General features: G+C 34.7%; 3 protein-coding genes across 4 annotated transcripts in view; 2 read left to right on the top strand and 1 right to left on the bottom strand.

Annotated features, from left to right (window-relative positions):
* Nucleotides 1–27685, bottom strand: part of LOC126921076 (DNA-directed RNA polymerase II subunit Rpb4-like) — a 260919-nt gene that overhangs the window by 79179 nt on the left and 154055 nt on the right. The window lies entirely within an intron of this gene.
* Nucleotides 281–26948, top strand: LOC126921287 (uncharacterized). Its single transcript, XM_050732742.1, has 12 exons — nt 281–352; nt 11963–12508; nt 12735–13106; nt 13426–13610; nt 13714–14002; nt 14709–14884; nt 16714–16939; nt 17688–18221; nt 18439–18810; nt 19104–19288; nt 19392–19680; nt 26498–26948. The coding sequence occupies exons 2-12, from the start codon at nt 11986–11988 to the stop codon at nt 26674–26676; spliced, it is 3330 nt and encodes a 1109-aa protein (XP_050588699.1). The 5' UTR covers nt 281–352; nt 11963–11985; the 3' UTR covers nt 26677–26948.
* On the top strand, nt 1487–4355 carry LOC126921288 (cytochrome P450 6k1-like). Its single transcript, XM_050732744.1, has 5 exons — nt 1487–2009; nt 2238–2609; nt 2926–3110; nt 3214–3502; nt 4177–4355. Exons 1-5 carry the CDS (start codon nt 1487–1489, stop codon nt 4353–4355), a joined length of 1548 nt encoding a protein of 515 aa, XP_050588701.1.

Here is a 27685-nt window from a genome sequence, read left to right as displayed (position 1 = left end):
GAAGCAGTAAATTACCGCGGAGATGATTATTATACATTAAAAACAACTGACTACTTCGAAAAAGCTATCTTACCAGATAAAATGCCAATACTTACCATTTTCTTAGTGCTAAAATCTGCTACTAGAATTTTTCGCAAATGGCACTTTGTCAGCAAGCAATGATTCAGCGGTAAATTTTACAAGAGAGGGGAGATTACAAATGAGACGTATATACTATCATAGCCGACAATGCAAAGCTCACTCTCGTAATAGACATTACAAGCTTCGGAAATATTTTTATTTTACTTATTTTTTATTTTACTTGGTATCTGCTACATTATAGTGTTTGTGACGAAGAATTCGTTTCATAGCGGTACGTACGGTATATTTCACTGCAACATATACCGCAGAATTAGATTATCTGTTCTAATTTTCTATTATTTTCTGATAATTTAGTCTTTAATTTTACAAATTACATTCAAATGTGTCCCTACGGTAATTTGTTATCTTTTCTTTCTTTTCTGAATCATTTGCTCAGTTTTAATCGAACAGTATTTTCCTATTTATCCCCAAAGTTTACTGTTTGTCTTTAATTAATGGGGATGCACGTGGAAAAGAAGGCAAACTCCACCAAATCCGAACGATCATACAGATCAATCAGGAATACAATCATTAGGTTTTCATTGAAATCATTCTTTTTGAAAAAATAATTTACATTTACATTCCAACTATTCTTCCATTCGAACAAACTAGTTCCATCGCATAGAATATAGTTTTCGTAAATGGTATTCCTTTTCTAATATTCTTCGCTTCTTGATGAAAACTCTAATCTTGAATCATTCCACGCGAGACGCCAGAATATTCAACACTCTGTGTCAGCAAATTACTCGTTTATTAAATAATAATAACAATTGTATCCAAAAAGGAGGCCGGTTCAACTATTATATTTCATCTTCTTTATAACAAGATTAGAAAAGGGTTCCTATTAGATTAATAATTGACAAAGTAAGTTTTGTCATAGGTCAACAAATTTTTGAAGTTTTAAAAGAACTGACATTGTTGATTTTTTTTAACCAGAGACTAATAACATATTTCATTTATTATATGTTGACAGACCTCCAGATATTTGTGCAATTTCGTATTTTTATGAATGAAATTAAACACAAATAATGGTTTATTTTACACTCATTAAATAAAATATCATAACGACTGTTTTACTTGAGACATTCGTGTATTAGGTGCATCCTACTTAGCAGTATCAGAATGGCGTCGACTTTGGGAAAAAGAATATCCGACCAAAGGGAGCGTAGACACCTACATTTCCCTCAACATATGAAGCAAGCGTAACGAGTCTCAAGAACGATTGTGTTACAATGAAGCACTCCGCGAAATATTTTCCAGCTTTTGTATTTCTATAAATCCATGATAATTCGCAATCCAAGAGATGTTGATAAATATTATACTCTGAAATCAACAAAAACATTTTTCCTTCTCAGACTCATTTCAAATGGCCTTATTAACGCTACATTGGAGTCTGGATGGCATCATCATCCTTTCGTCCCTGATAATTGCCGCCTATCTGTTCGTGATTCGGAAATTTAATTACTGGTCGAAACGGGACGTGAAAGAGCTTGCACCTACGCCTTTCGTAGGCAACTTCATGGACTGTCTCCTATCAAAAAAATCAGCACCGCAATTTCTCAAGGATCTATATAATTATGGCAGAGATTTGTCTTTGTTGGGTTTCTACATCTTCGACAAACCTTGCCTGTTAATTCGCGATCCAGAACTCATAAAGCACGTCCTAGTGAAAGACTTCGACTATTTCCCGGATAGATACTCGTGTGCAGATGAGAAAGATGATCGTCTTGGATATGCAAATGTGTTCATGATGAAAAATCCACGATGGAAATCTCTCAGGCAAAAATTGACGCCATTTTTTACTCCCGGCAAGCTGAAGAAAATGTTCGATATAATGCTGGCGGTGGCCGACGACCTTGGAAAGCATCTTGGTTCGTTGCATTTGGAGGGTAGGTCGCATTTCTAGCGCATTTACATAATAACAGATTGACCATGAGAAATTGTTGTTAGTTCGATATATATTTTTAAAACAATAATTCTTATTTAATAGAAATGTTTAACAAAATTGAAAGTCAATGCTCTGTGGCGCGATGGACTTCAAATTTTATAATTATTGTGTTTTGATTAAAAATATAATAGTGCCAGACACATGATAAGAAATCCAATATCTGTTTCAGGCGAAGGAAAAGTAATCGAGTTCAAGGATATTTGCGGAAATTTCACTACCGATATGATCGGTAGCACTGCGTTTGGCTTAAAAGTAGGTTCGTTGGAGAATCCAAAGGCACCGTTCCGTGAATGTGGCAGGAAAATCTTCGATTATGATTTCCATCGTAGCATGGAATTCCTTATTATATTCTTCATCCCTGGATTAGTTAAGTATCTTAAACCGAAGTTCTTTGGAAAAAAGGCCACTAACTTCCTCCGATCTGTTTTCTGGGATGTGATTGAACAACGAGTCGATTCGGATCAAAAGAGGAATGATCTCATCGATTTGCTGATCGAGATGAGGGAGAAATACAAGAACGATGAAAGTCTGAAGGATTACAGTATGTATTTTCTAGAACATTTTACTAATTTCTATTAGTGAAGTAAGTTAGTTATGAATCGTCAGAGATCGGAAGTTTCGAATAACATGCTCTGTGAATTACAATTTTATCCATATACTTATTCCGTCAACTTCCAGCGAGACAGAGATAAAATAATGTAACTACTGCTTCAAACATAATTGTATTCGTGTTAGAAATTGAAAATATTGCACAAATATTTATATTGGATAATTTACATTCAAGTTATTTTCCAATTGTGCTAAATATACTAGATCGATTTCAACTTTTGCGATATTCTTTAATTTGTGTGTTTCAGAATTCGATGGTGACGATTTAGTATCACAAGCTGCCATATTTTATATCGGTGGTTCTGAAACATCTGCTACCACCATATCTTTCACACTGTACGAACTTGCATTGAACCTAGATATACAGAAGACGCTTAGGGCAGAGATTCACGATGCTCTGGTGAAAACTGGTGGCAAAATCACATACGATATGGTACGGCAACTACAAAGATATTAATTTGGATACGCAAATGAACAGTATGTGAAGGAAGTTATAATATAATTGTAAACATACTAAGAAATATAATGTTTCACAGATTACGACGTTACCATACCTCGATATGGTAATTTCAGAAACCCTTCGTAAATATCCATCTATAGCATACTTGGATCGAGTTACCCTTGCCGATTACAAAGTGCCTAATTCCGATTTGGTGCTAGAGAAAGGTACCCCAATATTTATTTCGATAATGGGTTCGCACTACGATCCACGGTACTTCCCGAATCCGGAAAAGTATGACCCGCTCCGATTTACCGAGGAAGCCAAACGTGCCAGGCCAAGTTTCGTCTACTTGCCCTTTGGCGAGGGTCCCCGCGTCTGCATTGGTTAGTAAAATTTTCCGAGATACTTTCCAATATCTCTAACGTGAGAGCTATCGATGGGAAAAGTATGAAAGTACTGTTAAAATAATAAAAATTAAGTACATATATGTGCAGAAATGTATACTTCTAGTTATACTAGCAGTTACAAAACACGATTGGATTTGACCTTTAGATCATACCTTCTTATATTATTATTATATACGAATTTTTGTATTAGGAGATCGACACCTTTTTGCTTTGAAATCTCTTTTGCCTCGGGAATATGCATAAAATTAAACATTACCGGTGCCACGCTGAAGTAAGTTAAAATCATAAAAAATGAATAGAAAAATCTGAAGACGGAATACAATCTAACAGAAGTTTATCTCCTTTTTGCACCACTAGTTAAGAAGAAACTGCCAGAATGCGAATAAATATTTAATGACGTGTTACACGGCATTATCTATCAAACATATTAATTTGGTACAGTTTGCTATATTCTGCCATCAGACATATTGATACAGTTTATGATTATTAAACAAATAGATTTCTATCGTAGCACACATTCCCCAATAGATAATTGATTAAGTTTCTATTCTTGTCATTGGCATTATCAGAAAGATGCAAGTAGCAACGTGTATCTTTAAACATTCTGTTGGCTGTCACTTTTAATCTTAATCTTTCATTTTTCGTTTCAGGTATGCGATTGGGACTCATGCAATCCAAACTTGGAGTCGTACAGGTATTGAAGGATTACGAAGTTTCACCTTGTGAGAAAACGGAAACTCCAGTTACCCTAGATCCCAAAGCAATCGTCACGACAGCTTTAGGAGGATTATATCTCAACGTTAGAAAGACTACCACTGCTGCTGGTTAAACGAAGCTAGGGTTTTACGAATCGCGTTATGTATACAAATTTTCTGCTTTGTTTGTGATAACTTAGATATATTTTACTATCGGCGAATTTCAACGAATGTCATAGTGATTTCCTTCTCGGGACAAATGAATATTTAGGTATCAAATATATTTTAAAATTCTAATCGTAAATGTCCGAAGATTATGATTTCAAATACCTGAAAATAACGAAACTTATTTAGTGTTAAATAATATTAAGTAATACGAAATCTTATGTAATGACTTTATTTATTTGATTGATTTATTTACAGTGATTGAATTAGGAAAACGATGGTTATTTAATTAAAGCTTAATGTAGTAATGCGATACTACTGTCGTAACTCATGATTAACCACTAACCGACTCATCATATTTTCCGTATTCTACCATACGCACGTGTTCCGCAGTCGTCCATGACCAAACATCAGACCCCATGTATGGTCAATGTCACTAATTTCACTCGAATCACTGTCTTCATCAATGACTCAGCCGGAAGTCACTTGCGGCCCTTCGTTTTCACCCTCTCGCTGCACCATGTAACGGTCATTGCGTGAAACCGCACCATACGGTTTAAGGAACTTCGAGTGAAACTTTAATCCAGTACTGGCTTGTGTCCTTTTAATTGCTATCAAATCTCTCGTCTTGTATACTACCGCCTTCTTACGCTTTTTATTAAACGACCTACGCGAACAAGAAGCCAGATTGATAACTCGCCTTCGCACCACCTGAGATTTTCTCATAGTTGCTTCACTTTCGCCTTTCATTCGCTCCATAGAACTCGCAGATAAGTTCTTGCCATCCTTCATCAGAGCATCGATTATCTTACATTAAGAAGGGGTTTCTTGTTGTACGATATCGAAGGAATCGGGAACATCAGCCGTTTTCTCTTGTTCCACAGTTCACAACTCGAAGTCGCTTCGTACAAGAATATCGTCCAACGTATCACCTAGCTCTTTATCGAAGGCGAAAGTCGATTCTCTGGCCACCAAAAGTTCCATGGTTTCCAAACATACTTTTAACAGTCATCTAACTTCTACGATCGACATACCACGCACTCTACGTCCAGAAATCTGAATAATGTCCTCACCGATTTGGAACTGCATCGATTTGGCTGTCACTTCATTTACATCCATCTTCTAAATCACGTAGAAAGGTCTGTAGCAGCACATGAATCATAGGGTGATTTGAATCGAGGGTCACTCGTGTTATTGTTTCTCTTCGGAGTATAAACATCGTTTAATATGTATAAGATTTAAAAGTAAACAATCTCCGAACAGAACGGTATCGCCATTGTGTAACAGCGATCGAATTCAAATATTTCCGATACTCTTCCGACTAATATAAGTAGACGAACATACCCTCTAGGGCGTTCATAATCAGTATCATTATAGTGAGTCTAACAGTCTATCAGTCTATCAAGCGAGTAGCATTGGACGAGCAACAATTACAACGTAATATACTATAAACTCTGTATTTTTTACTTAAAGTGATTTTTTATATATTAGGTAGTCTGAAAAGTTTCTTTCATTTTACAAGGAAATGGATGCACAACATTTTCCGTTTTATATTATTTTATCGAATTACGTATGATCCATTTTGTTCTATCAAACTAAAGATTACAACGTTCGACAGATTAGGATTCATGTTTGTATAAAGATACGTTGTTGTAAAAGACGGATCTGTAAAAGAAAGACATTTATCGAACAACCTAATATTTAATTATCATAATTATTTACTCGTCTTATTATTAAATAAATGAACACGTTTAATATCTATTACAGGTTTAACAACTTCTTCCTTCTCTACGGAAATGCCAAAGTTCTCGGATTTTCCCAATTTTACAGTCTTTAATTCTCGACGGACCGAAGTCTTCGATGGTGTATATGATTGAAACAGGAAAGGATGATTATTTAACTACAGCTTACTGTAAATGTAATGCAACCAATCGAGAACCAACTCGCAACTCACAATTCATGACTCGTAACTCCAGCTAGCTCAATTAATTATCGACTAACTTTCTCTAGCAAAACATCTTTTCCTTACAGTCTTCGTTCACGCAACACACGCACGTGTTCCGCTGAGGCCCATGACCAAAGATGTTTACGTAATCCTTTTCCAGACACCTAGTTTTATGAAGGACCGCAGTTATATCGATGTGCTACATGGCCCATTAGAATTTCCCATCATATCTGGTTTGTTCCATTTTCTATTTACATTGTTGTTCGCACACCTAACGAGTTCTTTTTATGATTATTCCACGATACTACAATATGGTATATATGTTTTATATAGAACAATTTGTAATCAGATTAATAAACATATACAAAGATATATGTCACACGGCTACATCACTTTTGTCAGAAGGCAATCATATAGTCATGGGCAGCATTCACTCCATCTATAAATGATTTATACATGGTTTTGGATATCAGAATGTTGTCATGATTTGCTGTTTATTCCTTGTTAAATGAAAGATCACATTCCACCATAAAAAAAGTACTGCTTAACCTTCAGATTATAGATATATTCCAATATACATGGTTATCGCTTTTGCTCAATAACAATTTAGCATATAACAATATTAGCATATGGATAAGGAATAAGTTTCGAGCCAAGGATATTTTTCCATAGACGGGTTAAAAATTTAACAAATTACAGATTACATTATTATTTATCAATACATTCTACAAATATTCATTGCACGATGAATGGGGCAATAAGTCGTAGAAATTTTTCTGTGAAATCCGACTCTAAATCCCCTGGATAACATTGTAATTGAAAACTTCCATAATATTTTTTACCAGTTGAGGTTATCCACTTGTCAATAATTTGTACATTTTTATTAATTTTAGTAATTTCACGAATTTGAATTACGGTTGACTATGAGATTATCACGTATGTTACTTCTAAAATATTACTGCACTTTTTGCTGTTAAGAAGGTGAATAACGCTGATACGTTGTAACCTCTAACTTCATTGATAACACTTTTACAACTATGCAAAAGATTATTCGTTACAATAGATGTTATGATGTATGTTCTAGAATATGTACTTTAAGCAGATATACTCTAGGTCATGTTGGAAGAATGGTAAAAAATATCTTTGCGAGAAATTATAGATTATTGACATTTATATGACCTAAACCCTTCTAATTTGTCCTGGTATTTGTCCCGCGTTGTCTAGAAATGGGAATGTGATAAAAAGACACTTTCCAATATCTATACCTTGTTGCGTGTGAAAATACGATTCGATTATGAAAATTCAGTTTCGCATGCAATTTTTTCATTGTCTCATTCGATGGAAATCATTGATCGAATTACTTCTTTACGATAATTGTGTAATATTCAAAATGTTCGTGCTGTAGATAGAAATTTTATAATATGTCTCTTAATGTGTGAAAATCAGGTAGTGAATTATGGCCGAGATGTTAATCATACATTAAAAACAATTGATAACTTCGAAAAAAATATCTTACCAGTTAAGATGCTAATTCTTACCATTTTCTAGGTGCTAAAATCCGCTACGAGAATTTTTCGCAAATGGCACTTTGACAGCAAGCAGCAATTCAGCGGTAAATTTCACAAGAGAGGGGAGATTACAAATGAGACGTATATACTATATCACAGTCGACAGCAAAGCTCACTTTCGTAATGTACATTGCAAGCTTCGGAAATATTTTCTTATTTTATTTGGTATCTGCTACCTTATAGCGATTGTGACGAAGAATTCGTTTCATAGCGGTACGTACGGTATATTTCACTGGAACACACACCGCACAATTAGATTATCTGTCCTAATTTTCTATTATTTTCTGATAATTTTCGTCTTTAATTTTGCAAATTAAATTCAAATGTGCCCTTACTCCGATTTATGAAGTTTGAGTTCTGAAAAGGAGATTCGAGCAATTTCGTCTTCTTTAAAAAAACATCAGAAATGATGTGTTCCATGTGTATTGCATGAATAATTGCTAAGATAAATTTTGTCATGGTTCAACAAATTCTTAAAGTTCCTAAATAAAAAAACGAAAGACTTTAGGAGAACACGCATTAGCGATTTTTTAAAAATCAAAGATCAATAAAATAATATTTTTCGACCGTTCGTGGAGCGACGCGATCACGAGGAAGGGCGACAATTTGGTCATGAACTCCCGTCAGGATTAGTTCATCGATGTTATGAAATGATCGAATCTCTATTTTGTTTGGGATAATAATGATGGTTGAACCGATCATAACACTGATGTAACAGGTACACTTTATTCCAATAACTTTGTAAGCATAGATATTTAAGTTCGGTGCGTGTAGATATAAGATAAACAGATAATTAATGCAAGTCTTATAAACCAGTCAAGATATTGACTAGTCAACGCATGAAAAGCTGGTTAAGAGATGTCGAATAATCAAAATATATTATTTTTTTTATTTGGAAGTTGTTTACAATCAATTCTCATTGAGAATTATAAGTAAACTATTCTGGCGCGATACTATGTCGTGTTTAATAAGTGTTTATTGTATGTTTGATTCTAGTTGACTCTAATGCTTAAATCTAAAGGGTAATGTCTTTTTAGCCTGCGCATCTGATCCGTTGTGTCAAGTAATTGAGTAACTATTGGGTTTTGGTGATTGTTAACTCTTATGCTATATCTATTATTGCATTTGGATATTTCTTCTTTAACTGGTATCTTAAGGTCTCGATTCGTTGGTAACATACCAAGGTGCATCTATTAAGTATCTCAGAGTTTTCGATTGGAATCGTTGAAGAATTATGTTGGAATTACTTGCTCTTCCCCATAAGTGAACCACATAGGTCTAAACAGGTTTTAATATGACCTCATATAGCATTAATTTATTTTGCAGGTTTAAGTTGGTACGTTTGCCAATGAACCGACCAAATTGTTTAAATTTTGATTTAAGTTGTTTGGATTTATTAACATGTTGACTGCCACGTCACCCGTATTCGGGTGTCAACAAAGTTTCTGGTCGGGCCACGTCACCCGTATTCAGGTGTCGCTTAGTTGACGTTCCATAACGATATTCCATAATATTAAAACTGCTAGATTGTTATAAAAGTGATACGAAAATAGTTTATTAAAAAATTATTTAGAATGTAAAACTTTAAAGCATTCTATACATAACTGAGGTTAGTCGGGACAATTTGGACAATAAGTTGTTGTTTTCTTCAAATTCTTTTGTGCCTTTGTTCGGTCTATTCCACGTCTTTTATTTGCATAACATAGTTTGCATGCGCATCTAATGCTTCTTTCGGAATCATTTTTCCGAACGGCGATATTATGCCGACTCCGTCGAAAACAAGGATTTTTTGATTTTTTTTTTTCTGACAAGGATTTTCAAACAACCCTAATAATTTTGCAACTAATAATTGTCTAAATATTCTAATATTTATATTCTGCCTTGTTGCAATTTTGTAAACCGTCAAAGCGTTTACAACAGAAATTCCCAGAAGGAGTTGAATGCCAAGTTTTCTGTACCATTTGATTCCTTTTCTAATTGTGGTGGTATAAAAAACCATTTGGTCGGAATAATCTGTACCACACTTTCCTTCATTATATTCAACAACAGCTAGTGGTTTTAATGTTGCGAACAAACGAAACGAAAGATGATTCTCGAGACCACCACATGAGCGACTCGCATTACTAAAATATCGATAGGAACACCTAGCAGATAACGCTTGATACTGCTACACGCGTGGCCTAACGGAGACTTCTTTGAAAACGCACGTGACTGTCAATGTGTTAACGATGTGTCGTTTCCATGTCATTCTTCTGTTCAGAATCAGGCCCAGATATCTAACGGAATTTTTGTTTGGAATTAAAATATTATACCATATCTGTGGTACCGCTTTTCCATAGAGTCGAGATCTCGCTGGAGAGTAGAGGAGGCAATTATCGGGTCTAAGTGGGATGCTAGTAAAGCAGTATCATTAATAAATGTCGCTGTGGTTATCTCTGTTAAACTTAGTAAATTGGTAGTGTAGATGAACACTGCCTTAGGATATGTCAGCTTCTATTGGAAATGTTGTGCTTATAGCGTCTAAGTATTTAATCATGAACAGCCTATTGGTTAGATATGATTTTAAGATGGAGTAGTGGGTGTGTGGTAGGATTTTCTTTGAATAAAAGTCTTTCACGCCACACTTTGTCGAACGTCTGCTGAATGATCAAAAGATAGAATAGTAAAGTTCGGTGATGATGTTATCGCAAAGGAGAACTATTGCTGGGTGTTAATCGCCTCACAATCGGTCGCCGATGGGTAGGAATGACCGTTGAACAATGACCGTTGGAAAAAACCCAACTTTCCCATTTTTACCTGATGGAACAATAGTCATAAGGAACGTCTCGACCTGAATATATCCCAGAACAATTAAGAGCCTAATAGTACAATACGAATGCTTAGTTTTATGACAGTTCTTTAGGATTATTGCGGCCCGACTAATTATATTTACACAGATAATGACCGCCTCGACCAAGGAATGGATTCTGGTTTACGCAAATGTTATCGGACATAACAAATATATTAATTATATATTAATAGACTTGTAAATGTTTGTGGAGTTTCGTATTTTTATGAAGTTCCATATAAATGAAAATTTATTTTGCACTCGTAGAACAAAATATCATAGCGAGTGTTTCATCTTAGATATTCATGAATTTTGAATTGCTGTAAGTAATTTTTACCATATACGACGGCCCTAAAATGTGAACGAAGACCGGTTCAAAGTAGGAAGTTTACGATAAAACCATCAGAATTTCGGATGACCCGAGGCAAATTTCTAACAACATTAACTAGCTATCGATATAAGTGGGCCATTCGACGTACCGTAAACCTTGTCACCGAGGCCCGATACAGGTAACCGCTAAGTGATCGGGGTGCGTACACCCCCTTAATACTCACCCTCCCTCGTTTCGCAGTAGCATAGCGACGTCGACTTTCGGATAAAGAATATCCGACCAAAGAGAGAGTAGACGCCAATATTTCCCTCTACATAAGAAATAAGGGTGACGAGTCTCCAAAGTAATTGTATTACCATGAAACATTCCGCAAAGTATTGTCTAGCTTGTGACCCACCATAAACCTTGGCATTTTCATAGTTAAAGTCCTTTAGACCTAGCGAGTATCTTATTAGGTAAAGCGTTCCTTAAATTTATTGCCCACTCCGGAAAGTTCCGGGAAACCTGGGTTTTCTCAGATACAGGATCTCCCGTTAGCCTTCTCACGGGGGCGACTAGAACTCTTCCTTACCCACCACACTCTTCCTTCACCAATTAAATGCAATGACTGTTACCCTCACTTTCCCAGCCAAACTGCCATCTACGAATCCAAGGGCCTCGTGCATTAGACACACCCATCCAATAGCTTTCTTGAGCCACAACACCATCACCGAAATTCATTGGTTCATCATCCTTAGATTAGTAAACATCTCCAGACTGATTTTCTGTTCATTGATCAATCGGAAGTCTAACTTATATCTACACGTACAGCGCGTAACTGTCTATATATACGAAGTTGTTGAAATAAAGTGAATATTTTAATTTATTAATCAAGTTTTATCATTAGTGTAACCATTTTTAATCAGTTTTCCTGTGAGGCCTATTTAAAATGGCCTTATTAACGCTATACTGCGCTCTGTGTGGCATCCTCATCGTTTCGTCCCTGACGGTTGCCGCTTATCTGTTCTTAATGTGGAGATACAATTACTGGTCTAAACGAGGAATCATACAACTTAAACCTACGCCCTTCGTAGGCAACTTCATGGACTGCTTACTGTTAAAAAAATCGAGCGCACAATTTCTCAGTGACGCGTACAATTATGGCGAAGGTTTTCCATTGTTAGGATTCTACATCTTCCACAAACCTTGCCTGCTAGTTCGCGATCCAGAATTCGCGAAGCACGTTCTAGTGAAGGACTTCGAGTATTTCGCTGACAGGTACGCGACTGCAGATGAGAACAATGATCGTCTTGGATACGCAAATATGATACTGATGAAAAATCCAGCATGGAAATCTCTTAGGCCAAAAATGACGCCGATTTTTACTCCGGGAAAGCTAAAGAAAATGTTCGTGTTAATGGCGATGGTCGCTGACGACCTTGGAAAGTATCTCGATTCGTTCCATTTGGAGGGTAAGCCGCATTTTTAATGTATTTACGTAATAATAGATGGAATATGTGAAATTGTTAGCTCAATATATATTTTTTTTAAAACAATTATTCTTATTTAATAGAAATGTTTAACAAAATTAAAGGCAATCCTCTTGATGCGAGAGACTTCAAATTTTCCAACTATTTTTTCTTGATTAAAAATGCAGCAATGCTAGACACACCACAGGAAATCTAATATCTGTTTCAGGCGATGGAAAAGCAATGGAGTTCAAGGATATTTGCGCGAGCTTCGCCACCGATATAATCAGTGGCATTGCGTTTGGCTTAAAAGTAGGTTCGTTGGAGAATCCAGAAGCACCATTCCGTGAATGTGGCAGGAGGATCTTTGATTCTAATTCCGAACGTAACATGGATTTCCTTACCATAACCTTCATGCCTCAGTTATCCAAGTTTCTCAAACCGAAGTTCTTTGGAAAAAAAGCGACTAACTTCCTCCGATCTGTTTTCTGGGATGTGATTGAACAACGGGACAATTCGGGTCAAAAGAGAAATGACCTCATTGATGTGCTGACAGAGATCAGGGAGACATACAAAAACGACGAAAGGTTGAAGAATTACAGTATGTATTTGCTGCAATATTTTATTAATTTCAATTAATGAAATTATTTATCAATCGATTTCGAAAATCAGAAATTTCGAATAACATGCTCTGTGAATTACGATTTCATTCGTATCCTTATTTCTGTGAACTCCTACTGAAACAGACGAAAAATAACACGACTACTTCTTCCAATATAATTATGTTCACGTCACAAATTGAAAATTATGACCAAATATCTATATTTGCTAATTTACCTTCAAGTCATTTTCCAATTGTACTAAATATAATAGATCGATTTGCTGAACTTTTCCGATGATGTTTAATATGCATGTTTCAGGATTCGATGGTGACGATTTAGTGGCACAGGCGGCCATATTTTTTGCTGCTGGTTTTGAAACATCTGCTGCTACCATGTCTTTCACACTGTACGAACTTGCATTGAACCCAGATATACAGAAGACGCTTAGGGCAGAGATTCACGATGCTCTAGAGGAAAATGATGGCAAAATCACATACAATATGGTAGGGCAACTACAAAGATATTAATTTGGATACGCAAATGAACAGTATGTGAAGGAAGTTATAATATAATTGTAAACATACTAAGAAATATAATGTTTCACAGATTACGACGCTACCATACCTCGATATGATAATTTCTGAAACTCTTCGTAAATATCCATCTGTACCAAACTTGAATCGAGTTACCCTCGCCGATTACAAAGTACCTGATTCCGATCTGGTGATACAGAAAGGCACTCCAATATTCATTTCGATAGTGGCTTTGCATTACGATTCGCGGTACTTCCCGAATCCGGAAAAATACGATCCACTCCGATTTACCGAGGAAGCCAAAAGTAACAGGCCAAGTTTCGCCTACCTGCCCTTTGGTGCGGGACCCCGCATCTGCCTTGGTTAGTGAAATTTTCCGAAGTATTCTCCAATATCTTTAACGTCAGAGCTATCGATGGCAATCGTATGAAAGTAGTGTTAAAAGAATTTAAATGAAATACATATCTGCGTAGAAATATATACTTCGAGGACGTAGATATATACGTGTCAAGATCAGTATTCGTTTCTTCAAACTGTACTTATATTATTAACGATAAGATAATTATTTTTTTTACGTAGCACGATTTGCAATCACATTAATTAAGATTAATTAATATTAATTATAACTATAACTAACATAATTATTACTAAATTATAACTAACATAATTAGAAAAATTATGCGTATTACCAGTTAGAAAATTGGGTTTGACATTCACATCATATCTTGTTATATTATTGTTCCACACGAACATTTTTATTAATCTGCATCTCTCTGCTTTCAAATTCCTTTTGACTCCAGAACGTGCATACGGTAAAATTAAACATTACCAGCTATATGCTGAAGTGTTACAGTTATGCAGGATGACTAGAAAATTTGAAGACAGAAGAATACAAACAAACGAAAGTTTGTCTCCTTTACTAACAACTAGATTAAGTTAATTACTAACAATTGATTAAGTTTCTAATCTTGTCATTGGCATTATCAGAAAGATGCAAGTAGCAACGTGTATCTTTGAACATTCTGTTGACTGTCACTTTTAATCATAATCTTTCACTCTTTGTTTCAGGTATGCGATTGGGACTCATGCAAGCCAAACTTGGAGTCGTACAGATTTTGAAGGACTACGAAGTTTCACCTTGTGAAAAAACCAAAATTCCAATAGTTCTAGATCCCAATGCAGTAATCTCGACAGCTTTAGGAGGAGTACATCTCAACATTCGAAAGACTACGACTGCTGTTAATTAGACGAAGCTAAAGCGTTACGAATTGCGTTATGCATTCCAATTTGCTGCTTTGTTTGTGATAAACTAGATATATTTTACTTCCGAATCGACAAAGTTCACCAAGTATAATTGTCATTTCTTTCTCGGGATAAACGAATCTTCAGATATTAAATATATTTTAAAATTGTAATCGTAAATGTCCAAATATTGTGATTTGAAATATCTTAAAATAACGAAACTTGTTTAGTGTTAATTTTAAGGTGAATGTAATATTAAATAATACGATATCTTATATACTGTCTTTATTTACTTGATGGATTTATTCATAATGACTGAAACAGGGAAACGATGATTATTTAATTAGAGCTTAATATAGTAATGTAATGTAATACAATACAGTAATGTAATACAACTAATCGAGATCCAACTAACAAATCACAACTCATGGCTCGTGACTGACTCCAACTAACTCGCAACTAACTAATAACTAATTTTCGCCACCTCCACAAAACATCCTTTGCCTGTCAGAACTTCCACTATATATCTTCTTTGTAGTTCATATTCCTAGCGAAATTTTTCTTCTGATTATTCCACGATACTTCGATAGGGTACATGTTTTGCGCAAAACAATTTGCAATCAGATTAATTGAGATATGCAATGATATATGTCACATCACTTTTGTCAGAAGGTATTCACATAGTCATAGGTAACTTTCACTCTACCTGTAAATGATTTATACATGGTTTTGGATATCAGAATGTTTAGATGACTTACGTGTTTATTCCTTGTTAAATGAAAGATCATATACCACCATAAAAAAAGACTGCTTCACCTTTAAACTTTACATCTATTCCAATATACATATGTGTCTCTATTGCTGAATAATAATTTAGCATGTAACAGTAGTAGTATACTGCATAAGGAGTAAGCATTTAAGCCAAAGATATTTTTCCATAGACGGGTTAAAAATTTAACAAATTGCAGATTACATTATTTATCAATACAAATTAAAAATATTTATGAAATATTAATGGGGCAATAAGTCGTAGAAATTTTTCTGCGAAATCCAACTCTAAATCTCATGGATAACTTCGTAATTGAAAACCTCCATAATATTTATTATCAACTGAGATTATTCATTTGTTAATAATTTGTATATTTTTATTGATTTTAGTAATTTCATTTGACACTTCACAATATGTTTTACGGTTGACTATGAGATTATCACGTATGTTACTTCTAAAATATTACTGCACTTTTTGCTGTTAAGAAGGTGAATAACGCTGATACGTTGTAACCTCTAACTTCATTGATAACACTTTTACAACTATGCAAAAGATTATTCGTTACAATAGATGTTATGATGTATGTTCTAGAATATGTACTTTAAGCAGATATACTCTAGGTCATGTTGGAAGAATGGTAAAAAATATCTTTGCGAGAAATTATAGATTATTGACATTTATATGACCCAAACCCTTCTAATTTGTCTTGGTATTTGTCCCACGTTGTCTAGAAATGGGAAAGTAATAAAAAGATACTTTCCAATATCTAAACCTTGTTGCGTGTGAAAATACGATTCGATTGTGAAAATTCAGTTTCCCATGCAATTTTTTCATTGCCTCATTCGATGGAAATCATTGATCGAATTACTTCTTTGCGATAATTGGGTAATATTCAAAATGTTCGTGCTGTAGATAGAAATTTTATAATATGTCTCTTAATGTGTGAAAATCAGGTAGTGAATTATGGCCGAGATGTTAATCATACATTAAAAACAATTGATAACTTCGAAAAAAATATCTTACCAGTTAAGATGCTAATTCTTACCATTTTCTAGATGCTAAAATCTGCTACGAGAATTTTTCGCAAATGGCACTTTGTCAGCAAGCAATGAATCAGCGATAAATTTCACAAGAGAGGGGAGACTACAAATGAGACGTATATACCATCACAGCCGACAATGCAAAGCTCACTCTCGTAATGGACATTACAAGCTTCGAAAATATTTTCTTATTTTATTTGGTATCTGCTACCTTGTAGTGTTTGTGTCGAAGTATTCGTTTCATAGCGGTACGTACGGTATATTTCACTGCAACACATACCGCAGAATTAGATTATCTGTTCTAATTTTCTATCATTTTCTGATAATTTTCGTCTTTAATTTTGCAAATTACATTCAAATGTGTCCCTACGGTAATTTGTTACCTTTTCTTTCTTTTCTGAATAATTTACTCAGTTTCAGTTGAAAAGTATTTTCCTAATTACTATCAAAGTTTACTGTTTGTCTTTAATTAATGGGGATTCATGTGGAAAAGAAGGCAGATTCCAAAAAATCCGAACGATCATATAGATCAGTCACGAATACAATCATCGTACTTTCACTGAAATCATTCTTTTTAAAAAAGTAATTTACATTTACCTCTCAACTATTCTTCCGTTTGAACGAACTACGTCCAGCGCATAGAATTTGGTTTTCTTAAATGGTAGTCCTTTCCGAATGTTCCCCATTCCTTGACTAAAATTCTAATCTCAAATTATTTCACACGCGAGGCTACAATATGGAACATTCTGCACGAGCAAGCCATTAATCGATTAAATGATATACAATTGAGTTCAGGAAAAAAGATTTAAGCAATTTCTTGTTCTTTATAAAATCATCAGAAATGATGTGTTCCTGTTGCATTAATAATTGATAAAATAAATTTTGTCATGGATTGACAAATTCCTAAAGTTCCTACTTAAAAAAACGGAACACTTTAGGAGGACACATATTAGTGATTTTTTTAATATCAAAGACCAATAAATTTTTCCTTGTCAGGCTCTTTTAAAATGGCCTTGTTAACGCTATACTGGAGTCTGGATGGCATCCTCATCCTTTCGTCCCTGATGATTGTCGCTTATCTCTACATGACTCGTAAATTCAACCACTGGTCGAAACGAAGAATCACACAGCTTGCACCTACCCCTTTCGTAGGAAACTTCATAGACTGCCTCCTATCAAGAAAATCGGGCTCAATGTTTGTCAAGCACGTATACGATTGCGGCGAAGGTTTGCCTTTATTAGGATTCTACGTCTTCGACAAACCTTACCTGTTAATTCGCGATCCAGAACTCGTGAAGCACGTCCTAGTGAAAGACTTCGACTATTTCCCTGATAAGTACGCGACTGCAGATGAGAAAGGTGATCGGTTTGGATACGCAAATGTGGTCCTGATGAAATATCCGGGATGGAAATCTCTTAGGCCAAAATTGACGCCGGCTTTTACCCCGGGCAAGCTGAAAAAAATGTTCCATATAATGTTGTTAGCAGCTGAAGATCTTGGAAAGCACCTCGATTTGTTGGATTTGGAGGGTAAGCCGCATTCCTGTTCATTTACATAATAACCATGATTAAGATTAACCATGAGAAACTGTTGTTAGTTCAACATATATTTTTAAAACAATAACTCTTATATAATAGATATGTTTAACAAAATTAAGTCAATCCTCTCGATGCGAGAGGCTTCAAATTTTGCAGCAATTGTTTCTTGATTAAAAATGCAACAATGGAAATCTAATATCTGTTTCAGGCGAAGGAAAAGCAGTCGAGTTCAAGGATATTTGCGCGAATTTCACCACCGATGTGATCGGTAGCACTGCGTTTGGCTTAAAACTAGGTTCGTTGGAGAATCCAAAAGCACCGTTCCGCGAATATGGCAGGAAGATCTTCCATTCTAGTTTCCATCGTAACATGGAGTCACTTATCATATCTTTCACGCCTCAGTTAGCCAAGTATCTCAAACCGAAGTTCTTTGGAGAAAAAGCGACTAACTTTCTTCGATTTGTTTTCTGGGATGTGATTGAACAACGAGTTAATGGCGGTCAAAAGAGGAATGATCTCATCGATGTGCTAATCGAGATCAGGAAAACATACAAGAACGATGAAAATTTGAAGGATTACAGTACGTATTTGCTGCATCGTTTTACTATCTTCTATCGATGAAATTATTTAAGAATCGTCAGAAATCTATGAATTATAATTTTTTGCACATCCTTATTTCGTGTGCTCCCAGCGAAACAGGCGAAAAATAACGTAACTACTACTTCAGACATAATTGTCTCCATGTTATAAATTGGAAATATTTCACAAATATCTATATTTGCCAGTTTGCTTTCAAGTTATTTTCCAATGGTACAAAATATACTAAATCGACTTGCTGAACTTTTGCGATGATGTTTAATTTGCATGTCTCAGACTTTGATGGTGACGATTTATTGGCACAGGCGGCCATATTATTTGCTGCTGGTTTTGAAACATCTTCTACTACCATGTCTTTTACATTGTACGAACTTGCATTGAACCCAGATGTACAGAAGAAACTTAGGGCAGAGATTCAGGATGCCCTAGAGGAAACTGGTGGCAAAATCACATACGATATGGTATGATAACTACAAAAATATTAATTTAGATACGCAAATGAACAGTATGTGAAGGAGGTTATTATATAGTTGTAAACATACTAAGAAATATAACTTTTCGCAGATTACGACGCTACCATACCTCGATATGGTAGTTTCTGAAAGTCTTCGTAAATATCCAGCTGTAGCATACATGGATAGAATTTCCCTTGCCGATTACAAAGTGCCAAATTCCGATCTGGTGATAGAGAAAGGCACCCCAATATTCATTTCGATAATGGGTTTGCACTATGATTCGCGGTATTTCCCGAATCCGGAAAAATACGATCCACTTCGATTTACCGAGGAAGCCAAAAGTAACAGGCCAAGTTTCGCCTACTTGCCCTTTGGTGGGGGTCCCCGCGGTTGCATTGGTTAGTAAAATTTTCAGCAATATTTTCCAATATCTTTAACGCCAAAGCTATCGATAGCAATCGTATGAAAGTAGTGTTAAAGAATCGAAATGAAATACATATATGTGTAGAAATGTATACTTCAAGAACATAGGTACATACATGTCAAGATCAGTATTCGTTTCTTTGAACTGTACTCTCACTAACTAAGATCTACAAAATGTGATGCGTGGAAATCTCAATCTCAACATGCATCTTCTCATGATAGTTACATGACGACATCACTTTTATCCCATTGAAACTCTAAACAATTTTTACACGGTTCTAAATATCACACTGTGTGCATGACCTGCCTCGCTATAATCTAATGAATATAAAATTAGAACTAAAATAATTAGATAAATTAGATGCATTAGCAGTTAGAAAATCCGGCTTGACTATCATATCATATCTTGTTATATTGTTATTACATACGAACATTTTTATTAATCTGCATCTCCCTGCTTTCAAATTTCTCTTGACTCCAGAACGTGCATACGGTAAAATTAAACATCACCAGCTATATGCTGAAGTGTTACAGTTATGCAGGATGACTAGAAAATTTGAAGACAGGAGAATACAATCGAACGAAAGTTTATCTTCTTTGCTAACAACTAGATGAGAAGAAACTGCCACAATGTAAATAAATATTTAATAACGCATTCCATTGTATTTCCTGCTAGACGCAATAATTGGGTACAGTTTGCTATATTTTGCCATCAGACATATTGATACAGTTTATGATCATTAAACAAATAGATTTCTACCGTAGGCCACATTCCCGAATAGATAATTGATTAAGTTTCTATTCCTGTCATTGACATTATCAGAAAGATGCAAGTAGCAACGTGTATCATTAAACATTCTGTTGGCTGTCATTTTTAATCTTAATCTTTCACTTTTCGTTTCAGGTATGCGATTGGGACTCATGCAATCCAAACTTGGAGTCGTACAGATTTTGAAGGACTACGAAGTTTCACCTTGTGAAAAAACCAAAATTCCAATTGTCCTAGATCCCCAAGGAATCATTACAACAGCTTTAGGAGGAGTACATCTCAACATTCGAAAGATTACCACTGCTGCTGGTTAAACGAAGCTAAAGTTTTACAAATCGCTTGTGATAATTTAAGTATATTGTACTATTGGCGAAATTCAACAAAGAACATCGCTATTTCTTTCTCGGGAGAAATGAATCTTCAGATATTAAATACAATTTAAAATTGTAATCGTAAATATCTAAATATTGTGATTTGAAATATCTTAAAATAACGAAACTTGTTTAGTGTTAATTTTAATATGAATGTAATATTAAGTAATACGATATCTTATATACTGTCTTTATTTACATTGGTGGATTTATTTACAGTGATTGAAACAGGGAAACGATGATTATTTAATTAGAGCTTAATGTAGTAATGTAATGTAATACAATGGAGTAATGTAATACAACTAATCGAGATCCAACTCGCAAATCGCAACTCATGGCTCGTGACTAACTCCAAATAAATCGCAACTAACTAATGACTAACTTTCGCCACCAAAACATCCTTTGCCTGTCAGAACTTCCACTATATATCTTCATTGTAGTTCATACTCCTAGCGAAATTTTTCTTATGATTATTCCACGATACTACGATAGGGTACATATGTTATACGTAGAACAATTTGCGATCAGATTAATTACGATATGCAATGATATATGTCACATCACTTTTGTCAGAAGGTAATCACATAGTCATAGGTAACTTTCACTATACCTGTAAATGATTTATGCATGGTTTTGGATATCAGAATGTTTAGATGACTTACGTGTTTATTCCTTGTTAAATGAAAGATCACATACCACCATAAAAAAAGACTGCTTCACCATTAAACTTTACATCTATTCCAATATACATATGTGTCTCTATTGCTGAATAATAATTTAACATGTGACAGTAGTAGTATACTGCATAAGGAGTAAGCATTTAAGCCAAAGATATTTTTCCATAGACGGGTTAAAAATTTAACAAATTGTAGATTATATAATTTATCAATACAAATTAAAAGTATTTATGAAATATTAATGGGGCAATAAGTCGTAGAAATTTTTCTGTGAAATAATATATATTATCAATTGAGTTTATTCACTTGTTAATAATTTGTACATATTTATTGATTTTAGTAACTTCATTTGACATTTCACAACAACATTAATTACGGTTGACTATGAAATTATCACGTATGTTACTTCTAAAATATTACTACCTATATTACTGCACTTTTTGCTATTGAGTAGGTGAATAACGCTGATGCATTATAACCTCTAACTTCATTGATAACGCTTTTTTAATCATGCAAAAGATTATTCGTTACAATAGATGATATAATATATGTTCTAGAATATGTACTTCAAAAAATATACTTTAGGTCATGTTGGAAAAATGGTAAAAAATATCTTTGTGCGAAATTATAGATTATTGACATTTACATGACCTAAACCCTTCTAATTTGTTCTGGTATTTGTCCAGCGTTATCTAGAAATAGGAAAGTGATAAAAAGATACTTTCCAATATCTAAACCTTGTTGCGTGTGAAAATACGATTCGATTGTGAAAATTCAGTTTCCCATGCAATTTTTTCATTGCCTCATTCGATGGAAATCATTGATCGAATTACTTCTTTGCGATAATTGGGTAATATTCAAAATGTTCCTGTTGTAGATAGAAATTTTATAATATGTCTCTTAATATGTGAAAATCAGGTAGTGAATTATGGCCGAGATGTTAATCATACATTAAAAACAATTGATAACTTCGAAAAAAATATCTTACCAGTTAAGATGCTAATTCTTACCATTTTCTAGATGCTAAAATCTGCTACGAGAATTTTTCGCAAATGGCACTTTGTCAGCAAGCAATGATTCAGCGGTAAATTTCACAAGAGAGGGGAGATTACAAATGAGACGTATATACTATATCACAGTCGACAATGCAAAGCTCACTCCCGTAATGTACATTACAAGCTTCGGAAATATTTTCTTATTTTATTTTGTATCTGCTACCTTATAGTGCTTGTGACTAATGAAGAATTCGTTTCATAGCGGTACGTACTGTATATTTCACTGCAAAGCATCCCGCAGAATTAGATTATTTGTTCTAATTTTTTATTATTTCCTGATAATTTTCGTCTTTTATTTTATAAATTAGATTCAAACAAATTAGATCCCCACTCTGATTCACGAACTTATGTATACTGTAATTTTATTTCTTTTCTGGATAATTTACTCAGTTTCAATCGAAGAGTATATTCCTAATTACCCATAAAGCTTTCTGTTTGTCTTTAATTAATGGGGATGCACGTGGAAAAGAAGGCAGATTCCACCAAATCCGAACGATCATATAGATCAGTCACGGATACAATCATCGTACTTTCACTGAAATCATTCTTTTTGAAAAAATAATTTACATTTACCTCTCAACTATTCTTCCGTTTGAACGAACTACGTCCAGCGCATAGAATTTGGTTTTCTTAAATGGTAGTCCTTTCCTAATGTTCCCCATTCCTTGACTAAAATTCTAATCTCAAATTATTTCACACGAGAGGCTACAATATGGAACATTCTGCACGAGCAAGCCATTAATCGATTAAATGATATACAATTGAGTTCAGGAAGGAAGATTTAAGCAATTTCTTTTTTTTCATAAAGTCATCAGAAATGATGTGTTCCTGTTGCATTAATAATTGATAAAATAAATTTTGTCATGGATTGACAAATTCTTAAAGTTCCTACTTAAAAAAACGGAACACTTTAGGAGGACACATATTAGTGATTTTTTTAATATCAAAGACCAATAAATTTTTCCTTGTCAGGCTCTTTTAAAATGGCCTTGTTAACGCTATACTGGAGTCTGGATGGCATCCTCATCCTTTCGTCCCTGATGATTGTCGCTTATCTCTACATGACTCGTAAATTCAACCACTGGTCGAAACGTGGAATCACACAGCTTGCACCTACGCCTTTCGTGGGCAACTTTATGGACTGCCTTCTGTCAAGAAAATCGGGCTCGGAATTTCTCAAGGACGTATACGAGTACGGCAAAAATTTGCCTTTACTGGGATTCTACGTCTTCGACAAACCTCACCTGTTAATTCGCGATCCAGAACTCGTGAAGCACGTCCTAGTGAAAGACTTCGACTATTTCCCGGATAGATACGCGTGTGCAGATGAGAAAGATGATCGTCTTGGATACTCAAATGTGGTCATGATGAAAAATCCAGGATGGAAATCTCTCAGGCCAAAATTGACTCCGATTTTTACCCCAGGCAAGCTGAGGACAATGTTCGATTTAATGTTGGTAGTCGCTGACGAACTTGGAATCTATCTCGATTCGTTGCATTTGGAGGGTAAACCGTTTTTCAGTGCATCTACATAATAACATAAATAAATATCATAATAAAACTGTTGTTAGTTCAATATATTAAAACAATAATTCTTACTTAAGAGAAATGTCTGACAGAATTAAAAGTCATTCCTCTTGATGCGAGACATCAAATTTCGCAATAATCACATCTTGATTAAAAATGCAACAATGCCAGACACAAAATAGGAAATCTAATATCTTTTTCAGGCGATGGAAAAGTAGTCGAGTTCAAGGATATTTGCGCGAGTTTCGCCACCGATATGATCGGTAGTATTGCGTTTGGCTTAAAACTAGGTTCGTTGGAGAATCCGAAAACACCGTTCCGTGAATATGGCAGGAAGATCTTCTATTCTAATTTCTTTCGTAACATGGAGTTACTTATCATATCCTTCTCGCCTCAGTTAGTCAAGTATCTGAAGCCGAAGTTCTTTGGAAGAAAAGCAACAAACTTTCTCGGATCTGTTTTCTGGGATGCGATTGATCAGCGAGTCGATTCGGCTCAAAAGAGGAATGATCTCATCGATGTGCTACTCGAGATCAGGAAAACATACAAGAACGACGAAAATTTGAAGGATTACAGTATGTATTTGCTGCAATGTTTTACTATCTTTTGTTGATGAAGTTATTTAAGAATCGTCAGAAATCTATGAATTACAATTTTATACACATCCTTATTTCGTGTGCTCTCAGCGAAACAGACGAAAAATAACATAACTACTATTTCAATCATAATTGTCTTCATGTTATAAATTAGAAATGTTGCACAAATATCTATATTTGCCAGTTTGCTTTCAAGTTATTTTCCAATGGTACAAAATATACTAAATCGACTTGCTGAACTTTTGCGATGATATTTAATTTGCATGTCTCAGACTTCGATGGTGAAGATTTATTGGCACAGGCGGCCATATTATTTGCTGCTGGTTTTGAAACGTCTTCTAGTACCATATCTTTCACGCTGCATGAACTTGCAGTGAACCCAGATGTACAGAAGACGCTTAGCGCAGAGATTCAGGATGCTCTAGAGAAAACTGGTGGCAAAATCACATACGATATGGTACGGTAACTACAAAAATATTAAATTAGAAACACATGAGAGAGGCATATGGATAGTATGTGAAAAAGGGTTGTAATATAATTGTTAACATGCTATGAAATATAATGTTTCACAGATTACAACGCTACCATACCTCGATATGGTAATTTCTGAAAGTCTTCGTAAATATCCAGTTGTAGGATACACGGATCGAAATACCCTTGCCGATTACAAAATGCCTAATTCCGATTTGGTCCTAGAGAAAGGTACCCCAATATACATTTCGATAATGGGTTTGCACTATGACTCCCGGTACTTCCCGAATCCGAATAAATACGATCCACACCGATTTACCGAGGAAGCCAAAAGTACCAGGCCAAGTTTCGCCTACCTGCCCTTTGGTGCGGGACCCCGTATCTGCCTTGGTTAGTAAAATTTTCCTAAGTATTCTCCGATATCTTAAACGTCACAGCTATCGATGGCAATCGTATGAAAGTAGTGTGAAAAGAATCGAAATGAGATACATATATGTGTAGAAATGTATACTTCAAAGGCATAGGTACATACATGTCAAGATCAGTATTCGTTTCTTTGAACTGTACTCTCACTAATTAAGATCTACAAAATGCGATGCGTGGAAATCTTAATCTCAACATGCACCTTCTCACAATAGTTACATGGCGACATCGCTTTTATCCCATTCAATCTTTAAACAATCTTTGCAGGGTTCGAAATATCACACTGTACGCATGACCTGCCTCGCCATAATCTAATGAATATAAGATTAGAACTAAAGTAATTTGATAAATTAGGTGCATTGGCAGTTAAAAAATTGGGTTTTCTTTTACATCTTATCTTGTTATATTATTATTATATACCAACATTTTTATTAAGGAATCTGCATTTCTTTGCTTTCAAATCTCTTTTGACTTCAGAACGTGCATACGGTAAAATTAAATATTACCAGCTATATGCTGAAGTGTTACAGCTATGGAGGATGACTAGAAACTTTGAAAACGGAAGAATACATTCAAACAAAAGTTTCTCTCCTTTGCTAATAACTAGACGAGAAGAAACTGCCAGAATGTAAATAAATATTTAATAACGCATTCCACTGTATTGCCTGCTAGACGTAATAATTTGGTACAATTTGCTATATTTTGCCATCAGACATATTGATACAGTTTATGATTATAAAACAAATTGATTTCTACCGTAGCACACGTATTTCCCGAATAGATAATTGATTAAGTTTGTATTCTTGTCATTGGCATTATCAGAAAGATGCAAGTAGCAACGTGTATCTTTAAACATTCTGCTGGCTGTCACTTTTAATCTTAATCTTTCACTCTTTGTTTCAGGTATGCGATTGGGACTCATGCAATCCAAACTTGGAGTCGTGCAGATTTTGAAGGACTACGAAGTTTCATCTTGTGAAAAAACCAGAATTCCAATTGTTCTAGATCCCAAAGGAATCATGACGACAGCTTTAGGAGGAGTACATCTCAATATTCGGAAGATTACGACTGCTGTTAATTAGACGAAGCTAAAGCATTACGAATCGCGTTATGCATTCCAATTTGCTATTTTGATTGTGATAAATTAAATATATATTACTTTCGAATCGACGAAGTTCACCAAGTATAATCGTCATTTCTTTCTCGGGATAAATGAATCTTCAGATATTAAATATATTTTAAAATTGTAATCGTAAATGTCCAAATATTGTGATTTGAAGTATCTTAAAATAACGAAACTTATTTAGCGTTAATTTTAAAGTGAATGTAATATTAAATAATACGATATCTCATATACTGTCTTTATTTACTTGATGGATTTATTTACAGTGATTGAAACAGGGAAACGATGATTATTTAATTAGAGCTTAATGTAGTAATGTAATGTAATACAATGCAGTAATGTAATACAACTAATCGAGATCCAACTCGCAAATCGCAACTCATGGCTCGTGACTAACTCCAAATAACTCGCAACTAACTAATGACTAACTTTCGCCACCAAAACATCCTTTGCCTGTTAGAACTTCCACTATATATCTTCATTGTAGTTCATACTCCTAGCGAAATTTTTCTTATGATTATTCCACGATACTACGATATGGTATATATGTTTTACGTAGAACAATTTGCGATCAGATTAAATAAGATACACAAAGATATATGTCACATGGCTGCATCACTTTTGTCCGAAGATAATCACCTATACACGGTTCTGGATATTAAAATGTTGTTAAGACTTGCGTGTTTATTCCTTGTTAAATGAAAGATCACATTCCATCATAAAAAAGACTGTGCTTCACCTTTAAATTTTACATATATTCCAACGTACATATGTATCACCCTTACTCAGTAATAATTTAGCATGTAACAATACTAGCATATGGATAAGGAACAGGCTTTGATCCAAGGATATTTTTCCATAGACGGGTTAAAAATTTAACGAATTCCAGATTACATTATTATTTATCAATACATTCTATAAATATTTATTGCGCGATTAATGGGACAGTAAGACGTAGAAATTTTTCT

Source organism: Bombus affinis, chromosome 10 (genome assembly GCF_024516045.1).
Source record: "Bombus affinis isolate iyBomAffi1 chromosome 10, iyBomAffi1.2, whole genome shotgun sequence".
Classification (NCBI taxonomy): domain Eukaryota; kingdom Metazoa; phylum Arthropoda; class Insecta; order Hymenoptera; family Apidae; genus Bombus; species Bombus affinis.
Note: the sequence above shows the minus strand (reverse complement) of the source record. Positions and strands in the feature narration are given on the sequence as shown.